At 33.2% G+C, this 11,666-nt stretch overlaps 1 protein-coding gene, 1 long non-coding RNA gene and 1 other non-coding gene across 8 annotated transcripts; 2 read left to right on the top strand and 1 right to left on the bottom strand.

Moving 5' to 3' along the window:
• Positions 1 to 12: 12 nt before the first annotated feature.
• On the top strand, positions 13 to 84 carry TRNAP-AGG (transfer RNA proline (anticodon AGG)). The gene has a single exon. It is a non-coding gene; the product is annotated as a tRNA-Pro (tRNA).
• Positions 60 to 2,882, top strand: LOC127240076 (uncharacterized). Of its 5 annotated transcripts, none has more exons than XM_051258523.1 (5): positions 60 to 229; positions 331 to 462; positions 894 to 997; positions 1,506 to 2,385; positions 2,466 to 2,882. In XM_051258523.1, the coding sequence occupies exons 4-5, from the start codon at positions 1,535 to 1,537 to the stop codon at positions 2,647 to 2,649; spliced, it is 1,035 nt and encodes a 344-aa protein (XP_051114480.1). In that variant the 5' UTR covers positions 60 to 229; positions 331 to 462; positions 894 to 997; positions 1,506 to 1,534; the 3' UTR covers positions 2,650 to 2,882. The 5 variants fall into 5 exon arrangements, with proteins under 5 accessions (XP_051114480.1, XP_051114481.1, XP_051114482.1 ...); XM_051258524.1 differs by having other exon boundaries at positions 840 to 997; XM_051258525.1 differs by adding an exon at positions 1,175 to 1,360 and having other exon boundaries at positions 331 to 997.
• Positions 2,883 to 8,306: 5,424 nt separating this feature from the next.
• LOC127240558 (uncharacterized) lies at positions 8,307 to 11,213 on the bottom strand. 2 transcript variants are annotated; one of them, XR_007836340.1, is made up of 3 exons: positions 9,074 to 11,213; positions 8,471 to 8,616; positions 8,307 to 8,385 (listed from the first exon to the last, which is right to left on the bottom strand). It is a non-coding gene; the product is annotated as an uncharacterized LOC127240558 (long non-coding RNA). The 2 variants fall into 2 exon arrangements; XR_007836341.1 differs by having other exon boundaries at positions 8,471 to 10,104; positions 10,669 to 11,213.
• Between the last annotated feature and the right edge of the window lie 453 nt (positions 11,214 to 11,666).

The following is an 11,666-nucleotide window of genomic DNA, read 5'->3' as shown; positions in this document are numbered from 1 at the left end:
TGTTTTCAAATCGGGCATTTGGTCTAGTGGTATGATTCTCGCTTAGGGTGCGAGAGGTCCCGAGTTCAATTCTCGGAATGCCCCATTTTTTGATATTTTTTCCGAGGGTTTTGGCTGAATCTGGGAAACGAGGAAGAATTTTTGGTTTACTGAAGCAGAATTGCAGCGGGGATTGGGGAAGGCTACAATGTGGATTCTGAGCTTGAGCCGATTTCGTTTTTTATCGGAGGTTTAAACTCATTTGTGATTTCATAAATTGCGCCGACGATATTTGTTTGTTTGTTTTTTTTTTTTGAAGATGTTGTTGCATTTATTAACTCTTTATAGCAGATTCCTGGTCTTCGAGTTGGGGATTATGGTTCTTCGGAAGATTCCGAGCAGATTCATCGGTGATCGTGGCTCGATTTTTGCTTTTCCTAGGTGGTAAAGCTCATCTGCGCATAAAAAAATTGCTCGACAATGGTAATTTGTCGATTATACACTAATTTGAAGATCATGCGATAATTAGGATATTGTATTTCTGATTCGCGCGTTCAAGTTTAGGAATTAGGGTTCTTCGGAACTGCTAGATTGGGAACCGTCAGTTTGGACAGGTGGATTGTTGCCGAAAACCAGTAGATATGCATGAAATTCGAAAAATCATTTTGATTGACAAGTGACAAAGATAAAATCAATAGTTTCTCATTATCAGGCATTTTGTTAGAAAATAGAGTGATTTGAATCTCCGAAAATGGCGCTCAACCAACCAAAAAAAAACATTGTTCTTCCAAATTAAACCCTGGAATCACTTTTGTGGCCTTTCCGGTGCCCAAAATCATTCATCAACGTTTGTTGATCAGGATCGAGAAAATTCAAAGGTTTTCTGGATTTACATTCTCCTGTTTCTCTTCCAGAAGGTTTTGCTAAGTGTGATACCTTAGTTCATCTCATCTACGGAAGAGAGAAGGAAAACCTTGGACACAGAACGGGATTTGGATCTCGCGGTTTCATGAATTAGGTATGTCTTAACAATTCAGAAAATTTTCGGCTAAATTTTTATTTGAAATGGAATTTGAGAATTAGGGTTCATCAGATTGGATATCTTTTAATTACGAAGAGGGATTGAAATTTCATTGCTATGTGGCATTTTGCGTCTCTAGGTCAATAATGGAAGGTTTTTGTCATCTTCTTGCAGCATTGTTGATTATCTAATTTCTGCAACATTCATGCCTTCTGCAATTTGATAATCCTGTCCTGTCTTTGATGAATATCTGCACAAATTGATCATTATTGATTAGAACAATGGTTAGCATGCTTCTATCCAGACATTTGAACAAAATGGCATGAAGATCAGTAAGAACACAGAGAAATTTAGAATCAGGTGTGGTTGGAAGAAATGTTAGATTATGTATATATGTTTTATTGAACTGTATGTATCATTTCTACACATCTCTGCTTCCATTGTTGAACTTGAATTTAGTTTGTTGAACTCATTCCCTGCTTTCTTCTATTGCCTTTCTCGTCAGTCTGTGATATATATAGCTCGAGGACTTGGATGAATCTTCGGAAAATGGAGCCAGAAAACATTAAAGAACATCTGAAGAAGAATTCTGGGGATGATATTGGTGGTGCACCAGGAAATATTAAAGATTCATCATCTTCTTCCTTGGAGCATCATAATGGTGACTCAGGCCATCTTGACGATTCTCCATCAAAAATCACCGGTCAAATGCCTCAGTCGAGCACATCAAGTGAACCCCTTGTCACGAAGAATCAATTTCCAGAATTGTCGCCAATGAAATCTCCCCCGGTGCAAACAATGGGACAGCCTCTGGGCTACGATCCAAACCGGATACCTGCCTCTGTCTTTGCCACAAAACCAGAAAACACCGCAGACTGGAGTACGAACTCAAATGAATCCTTATTCAGCCTTCACATTGGGAATCACAGCTTCTCTCATGACTACGCGATTATGTTTGGAAAGTCCGGTGAATTGCCTGGATCCGAAGATTGGAACAGCTTTTCTGCCAACCCGTTTAAAGCATCGCGTGAACTCCCCAGGCTCGATGAATGGAACAACAAAGCTCCACCATCCAATCCCCATCATCAGCCAAAACCTAATGACTCGAACCACCTCCCCCCAGCCATGGAAGCTCCGCCAACAAGGGCACCCTCGGGAAAACATTCGGAAATCAAGAACAAAGATGACGATCAGATTCAGAAATCATCTATGGAGAGTGAAGCCGTGGTTAAACCAGGTGCTGATCAATCTGTTGCATCGCCCAGCGTCAAACTTTCCGTGCCGGAGGCTGCTTCTCCTCCAGTAAATGCGACCCTCACTTTTCCGAGTCCTCCTCGCTGTTCTGACGGGAGTGGAAACAGCAGCAGCTCGTTCGCATTCCCATTGTAAGTAAAGAATCCTTCTTATTTACCTGCAACTATAGATCTTATAATTCGGCGCTAACTTGAATCTCTCCGTGCATCAGATTGGCGAACGGTAGCGCGAAGAATGCTGCCTCTTTGAAAGTTGTACCGGAGAAAACCGATGATTCAGAAGCAGAATCGCAAACACAATCACAACCTCAGCCGGAAAGTGCTGAAGAAACGTCGAAAGCTCCAGCCAAGTCGAGATGGTGTTCTTGCTTCCCATGCTTCCCGCAGTGCTGCTGACATTATATGGTTCCATTTTTCCGACCCTTTATTTGGCTTATGGCGTGCTTATAAGCTTCATTGAACTGCGCCGGGTATGTTTTCGGGTCTATTATATGTCTGGAAACTCTACCTTAAGAAGAAAAAAATGTCCATAACAATTTGGGGGGACTTGTTTAAGTCCTTGATGTGATGATAACTCTTGCTTTGAAATGAAATTGTGAAATCCAGAGTTTATTATAATTCTTTTCTAATATGGGAATTATTGTTGTTATTTTTCGGGGGCACATGAAGAAATTCTCACATATATATATATATATATTCTCTTCTTTCTAATCAGTCTCATCTCATTTCTCTAAATTCAATTGTGGTCTACATTTCTCTATTTCATACCACGTCAGCACTGCGCCACTCATTTAGACTAAATTCGTCTCATCTTCTTTCTCTTTCGTCCTCACTCAGTCTTTCTCTAGTCTTTCTCGCTTTTCGAATATCCGGACAGTTCATCGTTTATCTTCTTTTTTTTGAATCTATCACCTACAGGCTGTCACATTAAAATTTCTTTGTTAATAAGTGATACTATCTAAAAAAAAATATTTTATTCATGTGTTGATAATACCTATAATTTATTTTTGCTCAAAGTTTCCAAAAAGTCCATGATGACCCTGATCATGGCATTTCAATTAAAAATCGAGTAAACCCTCGTGCAGGCGAGGCACGATCGACGGAGTCCTTTTTTAACTTTTTCATTTTTCCATTGCCCTCTCTCTCTCTAGGCGCTCGCTCTGGTCTTTCCATCTTCCCCAAATTCATTCCTATCCCCATTGCTGAAGACTGTTGTCCTCTTGTCATTTCATCGTGAGGTCCCTCCATCTGCAGCCTTTCGCTCTATATTTATTTAAATTACATAAATTTTATACAAATAAGAAATATAAATTTTTTTAGATAATTCTTTTGAATAGAATAAATAAATAAATAATTGATTAATTCTTACGTATTGTTATCTGATTTTTATAAAAATTATAAAAATAAATAATTTAATCAATTATTTATTTTATATTATTAAAAGACTTATTTATAATATTTTACACTTTTTATTTGTATAAAACTTATATAATTTAGGTATTTATTTAGAATCAAATATCAATTTTGGACAAGAATGATGTTTCATATAAACTTTATAGTAACACATTTCACGCAATAAATTAAATATAAAATACTTTATGCAATTTTTACTAAAATACAAAAGAGTGTGTTATATAATTTATTTATTTACTATATTTATAATGGCAACACAAACATGGGCATGTTCAATATATATACAACCCATTGTTGTAAAAACACAAGTGGAGTTGTGTCTAGAAACGAAACAGTCGTGTTAAGCAAATAGAATAGCGTCTTGTATATAAATACAACCATGTTAATTTCACACACGACCTTGTTCAAGCAATAAAGTAGTGCCTCGTGGGGATAGGCATGGCCGTATAGGAAACACAACCGTGTTAATATTATATACGCCTGAATGTTAAAAAATACTCCCTCCGTTCATTTACAACGATTACATTTACTTTTGGCGCGGTATTTAAAAAATAATAGTATTTTTATTATAGTGAATAATTAAAAGTAGTGTAATAACATTTTTGCCCTTACTTTTTTGTGTAAAAGTAACGATGTGATGTAAAGTAAGGGTATTTGTGAAAAAAAATAGAGTATTTAATGAAATGTAAACTTTGTAATTGGACGTCCCAAAATAGAAACATGTAAACTTTGTAAGCGGACGGAGGGAGTATATTATTCGCCTCTCTCGACCCACAGTAATGTTAATGTTGGATAATGAATTTAAATAATTTTACTAGTTTAATTTGAAGTTTATTAGGTTCCTTTCTATATATTAGGGGTGAGCATTCGGATTTTTCGAACCGATCAGAAAATTCGAAATTTTGAAAAAACCAATCCGAACCGAACCGAAATCCGAAAATTCGTAATACGAACTAAAAAATCCGAACCAAACCGAAAAATTCGAAATTTTAAATATTTTTATTATTTTTTTAATTTTTTATATTTTATTATTATTTTATAATATTAAATATATATGATATATAAAAAGTAAATATATTAAAATATAATTAATAAATTTGAGTTGTTTATATTAAAATATAATATTTTCTAATTAAATATTAAATATGTATAATAAAAAAATATATTAAAATGTTATATTTCGGATTTCGGATTGGTTCGAATTTTAAGTATACCGATCCAATCCGATCCAAAAATCCGAAAATTGTTAAAAATTCAATCTGATCCAATCCGAAAATCTGAACCAAATTTTAAATTTTGATTCGGTTCGAATTGGATTTCGAATTTCGGATATTTTGCTCACCCCTACTATATATATTTATTATGAACTTACTTATTTATAAATACTTTTACTTATAATATCATTATATTATTAAAAAAATGTTTTTTTTTCAAAATAAAATTAAAAAATGGTAATCGTTAAAAAAACAGAATACTGCACAGTTGTGCCGAACGCCATTAAAAGAATAAAAAAATATGATCTAGATGATGTCCGTGCCAAACGCCAATAAAAAAAAAAAAAAAGAAAACATCTCATGTTTTTCACATTCATTGGGTTGGTGTCCATTAAAATTTGAAATAGTACCCAATCCGTTTTTAAGCTATATATAATACTTCTTTCGTTTCGAATATTTTGTCAGCTTTACTGTAGACACAAAAATTTAAGAGGAGTATTAAATTAATAAATAATTAAAAATATATTAATAAAATAATTATCGTATAATAAAAATAATTATAGATTAAGATTAAGATAAGTGATTAATATAATTAAAATAAAAAAATTATAAATTAAATTTTTAAAATAAGATTAAAGTGTATAATTCTTTTTAAAAAAAATAAAAAAATAAGTGGGACAAACGAAAATGGAAAGATAGACATAAGAATGGGACGGAGGGAGTACTTACTATTCTTTAATACATGTAATTTAATTTTTTATTTTTTTTTAGAAAAAGGCAAGGAATTCAATAAATTTTTTTTGATGAATATCCGGAAATTAATAAAGAATAATAGAAATAAAAAAAAGGAGTCAAATCTCAAATAAACTTTTTATGCAATTTTTCTTAATAATATAGTCAATTTAAAAATGTTAAAATATGACTAGATTGTTTATATTTATATTTGAAATATTATAAATGACATACATAATAATAAATTATACAAAAATAAAAATTATATTAATAATATATTCAATAAATAAAATATACTAACGCAATAATAATAACATCATAACCGCCAATAATAATAAATACTAATTTTATGGTTAGAGTTTAATTTTAAAATTAGAATTGAATTTGGTAATTATAGAGACAAATATGGAATAAAATTTAAATTATATTTTATATCTAATAATAATAAGATAAAATTTAAAAATATGGATCATTTTGAACAATTGCTCATATTGTTCATGCTATTAGCCGACTCTATGTATACATATATATATAAAACAATATAATGATGTATTGTATAGTAGTATGTGCCCTAGAATATATATTTTTCTAAAATAAATAATACATTATGTTATATATTATATAAAATATTGTCAAAATATATATTGTATAGTGTATCATGTGGGGTGAAATATATATCCTCTGTTTTACTGTGGCTGATTGAATAAATTTGGACAACAATGCTTGAAAGTGATACTAAAAATGCCGCTTTTAATTGATAGTGTCGCTAAAATATTTAATAAGTTAATATACTTGTCTTCCCACTAAAATTCTCAGTCATGTGTTGTCGTTAATGTATTTTAATTTTAATTTTTATGTTTTGTTGTCCCGAAAGAGATGATATGGTGTGGATTGAATTCGTAATCGTGAGATTATGAGTTTAAATTTTTTTAACTATCTGCGAGTATGATACTGTGTTATCTTATGTGTATTTCTTTTTACACGGACAAACCAAAACACGTCGCGTGCTCAAAAGATACCTACCTAGTATATCATTTTTGTCCAAATTTATGCCTCGTGTTATTTGAATAAAAATAGCATCGGATGATTTGGGCAAAGCAGAAAAGAGAAATTTCTAGATTAGATTATCGTAGAGAATGAAGATACACATTGTGTGTACGGAAGAAAAATAAAATTAAAAAACTAACTAACTGACTGAAAAGAAATAGGCCAAAAAACTTAAACTAAATGACCCAATACAAATAATTAATTGATGGCCCAACTTCTATAACTAACTTTATCACCCTCTCACGGCGAGGATGTCGTTGTATAGCTAGGAGCGAAGTTGCAAGAAAGTTGGGCTAGGAAGAGGTTTTGTGAGGATGTCAGCTAACTGATCACCACTAAGCATAAAGACAAGAATGAGGAATTTGTTTTCTTAAGAATGTCGGATAAAATGACAAGCAATGTCGATATGTTTAGTCCACTCGTGAAATACGAAGTTCTCAGTAATGTTGATAGCAGCCTGGTTGTCGCAGTAAATTGAAACCGGGGTATGAAATCCAAATTTCAAAGCATGAAACATGTAAGATAACCACACAAGTTTGCTCATACACGAGCTCATACTCCGGTATTCAGATTCCGCGGTAGAGAGGCTGACAGTAATTTGTTTCTTGACTTTTCAAGAAACCAGATTATTGCCAACAAAAGATACAATAGCCAGAGATGGACTTCCGACTGTCCAAACAAGCGCCCCAATCTGCATCAGCAAAGGCTGTGACATTCAAAGCAGGATCACTAGAGTAATACAAGCCAAGATTGACAGAACCCTTGAGCTAGCATAGAACATGCAGAGTAACCTTTCAATGACAAGACATAGGGATGCAACATAAATTGGCTTAACTAATGTGTCGCAAAAGTGAGGTCAGGGCGAGAAAAATTGAGATATAATAAACGGCCAATGAGACGTCTGTAGGAGGCAGGATCAACCAAAGGAGCACCATCAAAAGTTGAGAACTTGATCCCAGGTGGCAGAGGAGTTTCAACTGCTAAAGAAAAATGCATATCCATATCCTCAAGAATGTCAAGATATACCATTTTTAGATAACATTAAACTAGAAGAAGACTGCGTAATCTCATTAACCAAGAAGAAATTTGTGTCACTAAGATCTTTAATAGTGAAAAGATAATTGAGATAGGTCTTGACTTTACTAATCAACCCAACAAAGGAACCAATAAGAAAGATGTAATCCATATATACTGTCAAGGCAAGAATATCAGAACCCCTGTGAAGAATAAAAAACAATGATCATGAGGAGATTGATAAAATCCGAAAGCAAGAACTTTTGTAGCAAGAGTTTGGAACCAAACTCGCGGGGCCTGTTTAAGCCAACCTGTTGTATAAGCCAACCTTGAGCAATACCCGGAGGATGATGGAGATAGACCCCATCGTCAAAAGTTCCATGTAATAAGGCGTAATTGACACCAACCTGTTGTATAAGCCAACCTTGAGCAATACCAATGGCCAAGAACAGTTGGACTGTAGTGCATTTTGTCACAAGTGCAAAGCTTTCATGAAAATCTTTTCATTGCTCCTGAAGATAGCCATTGGCGACAAGTTGGACTTTGCATCAAGAAATTGCACCAGTTTTGTCCCTTATAATTTAGTATAACCATTTGCATCCTATAACTTTTTTTTGGGGAGGGGGGGGGGGGCGTGCATGTACATCCCATGTATAGTTCTTCTCAAGGGTATCAAGTTCCTCTTGCATAGCTTGTATCCACTGAGTATTATCTGCAGTTTCAACATAAGAGGTTGGTTTATCATTATTGGTAGTACAAGGATAGATATAATCTTTAAGCCAATCAGGTTTCCTAACCTCCCTGTGGGGTTGTGTAGTTGGTGGCGTAGATGATAGTTCAACTGCTATAATAGTAGGAAAAGAAAATTCAGCATCTGGCGTAGGGGTAAATCCGTTGCTGTAGTTATAGGAGAGGAAGATTCAGCAGCCAAGGGTGAAGAAACCTAAGAAGTATGTTAAATAAGAGAAGAAATGTCTGTAGTTCAAGATTTTGTGTCTTTATGGCCAACCATAGGAGAAGGACAAGAGTCAAAGATAAACGTAGCACAACTTAATCCATAAAACACCGATTCAAAGAAAACCACATTTCTGGAGATCAAGAATATTCTAGTTGAAGGGATGAAAACCTTGTAACCTTTTACTTTCTTTTTTTTTTTTTTTTTTATAACCAGTGAAGATAGCTTTAATTCCTCTGTTACTAAATTTGTCCTTTGTAGGGTCTGTGTTATAAACAAAACACAAACATCCAAAGACCTACAGTCCATCAAGATCAGGTTTTCTGTTATATAAGACCTCATAAGGTGATCTCCAATTTAGCACAAGACTGGGAAGGATATTGATTAAGTGGGTGGCTGTTAGAACAACCTCTCCCCAAAACTCAGTAGTGAGATTAGTTTGAACCTGCAATGTCTTAGCAATTGAGATTAAGTGCTGATGTTTCCTCTCCAATCTATCATTCTGCTGTGGAGTGTAAGGGCAAGACTTGAAGTGACCAACTCCATTATCTTCTAACAGATTCTTGAATGCCAAGGAAGTAAACTAACCTTCAAAGTCTGTTCTCACATTCTTCATTTTGAAATTAAACTAAGTATGAACTAATCTGATGAACACAAAAAAGACATTCAAGACCTAAGATTTAAGTTGCAACAAGAAAATTCAGGTACTTATGCTATAGTCATCTACAATGGTAAGAAAATACTTTGCTCCACATGTATATGGTAAGTGGATAAGGGGCCCAAATATCGAGATACAATAGAACAAAAGAATAATAAACTTTATTAACACTCAAACCAAAAGGTAAATGTGTCATTTTAGTTGAATGACAAGCATCACAAGGTAAAGAAGCATATTCAACATCCTTATTCTAAAAAAAGAGTTAGACGTAAGTTTATGTGGTACCAAATTAGATGGATGTCCTAATCCCTGATGCCAAGGAGTATCCAGCTTTACATCACATATTCGATTATTGTAGCCCTCTAGATAGAACAACTGATCTTTAAACACTTATTTTCCAAGTACTTGATGATCATGGTCCTGAATCAAGCACTGATTATTCTTAAAAATCACAGATAAGCCAGGTGACAAGCAAAGTCTGCATATAGGTGCCAAGCAATATTTGAAAGTAGAAAGAAAATAGACATCAAGTAGAGTAATATTTTCACTCAAACTCACTGTGCATGTCTATTTTTCTAACTACACTGTTCTATTGGGCATGAAAACTTTAATAGGGCTACCAAACGGTATCAAACAATCAAATAGCTTCATGTCATTGGCTACATGGCATGTAGCCCTATTGTCAAGAATCCAACCTTTAAATGTATTCACTTTATTATATGCATTTATATAAACAATACCTTTAACATTCAAGAGCTTTCGTAATCTCTCTTTATATCAGATCACTTAAGGCTTCACTGGATGATAAAGAGCCTGAACTGTGAGAGTTGAACCCAATATTATAAAGAAACAACCAATGTAGTATCTTCACCAACTTGAAATGTAGTCTTAGTTGATTGACATTGTCCATTCTCTCTCATTTTCTTATATAGTTTTCCTTATTTCAATTAGGATAAACGTGAAGTTTGAAACATTAAGCTTTGGCATGTCCACGTCTCTTGCAGTGATCACAAAATCAAATTTATTTTCTCTATTCTATCGAATCTTCTTTCTGTTGTTCTTTTATCAACATTTCAAATGTTCTAGAGTTAGCAAGCAACACAGTGGGTGAAAGATCCTTTAACATATTGTATACCTCTTGCTGTTTTTCAACAGTTGAAAGTATACTATATACTTTGTTCACATCAGGCAAATGATCCATCATCAATATTTGATTTCTTATGGCATAAAAACTATCATTTAAACCCATGAAATAATCAATTGTATCTAAGTTTTGGAGGTAGAAATCAACTTCATTTCTGTCAATAGGCACAGGTGCTATGCAAGACAATTAATCTTTCAAACCTAAATTTTATTAAAATATGCAACCATAGAAAGATTACCTTGATATAGCCAACTTAGTTTCTGCCATAGTTCGTGACTTGTCTTGATGAGACTAAATGCAATTGTGATTTGTGGAGCGATTGAATTCAATAGCTAGCCGAGTACTATATCATCATTTTTTTTTCCATTCTAAGGCATCTATTGTATCTTTAGATCGCTTGATCTCTCCGGTCAAAAATCTTTTTAAATCATTTTGCTGAAAGAGCTCTCAACACAAATGTGCTCCAAATCAAATAATTTGTCTCCGTGAGTTGAAGACGAATAAGGGTCATGTTAGGTTGATCATGAGAAGAAATTTTCAGCTGCATCATGGACGAATTTAGTGTGCTTCCGGGAGAGGAAGATGAATTTATTGACATCTCACAATTTCAAAAAAACGATGGCTAGAAACAACAACAATAGCATGAATAAACCCAGAAAAGATGAAATCAATTAGTCAAGAAAATGAAGAACAATAATCGATCAAACTTATCCTAAGCTCTGATACCATGATGATCTGGGCAAAGAAGAGAAGGAAAATTTCTAAATTAGATTATCGTAGAAAATTAAGATACAGATCTGATATTGTGTTTAAAGAAGAAGAACATAATTAAAAAACAAATTACTACCTGGAAATAGACCAAACAAACTTAAACTAAATGATCAATACACATGATAAATTGATAGCCCAATTTCTATAACTAATTATATCAACATCTACTTATTATTACGATTATTATGATTATTACTAGACAAATTTGCTTATAATTTATTTGTACTTTGAAAAATTTACATTATATTTGTTTATAAGTTTTTTAAAATATTATACAAAATTTCTTAAAAAAAAAAGTTATGTGCATTATTTTTTTAAAAGCATAAAAAATCTACAACTAAATTATAAGAAAGAATAGTGCAAAACTTTCAAACAACTAAAGAATTATAGTTATTTTGCCCTAAAAAAAGAATTGAAGAATTTTCGAAAATAGTCTAAGTGGGTGGAAACCATTGTTAAGAAGGC

This window comes from Andrographis paniculata, unplaced genomic scaffold (genome assembly GCF_009805555.1).
Source record: "Andrographis paniculata isolate CXL003 unplaced genomic scaffold, ASM980555v1 Contig79END, whole genome shotgun sequence".
Lineage (NCBI taxonomy): Eukaryota > Viridiplantae > Streptophyta > Magnoliopsida > Lamiales > Acanthaceae > Andrographis > Andrographis paniculata.
Note: the sequence above shows the minus strand (reverse complement) of the source record. Positions and strands in the feature narration are given on the sequence as shown.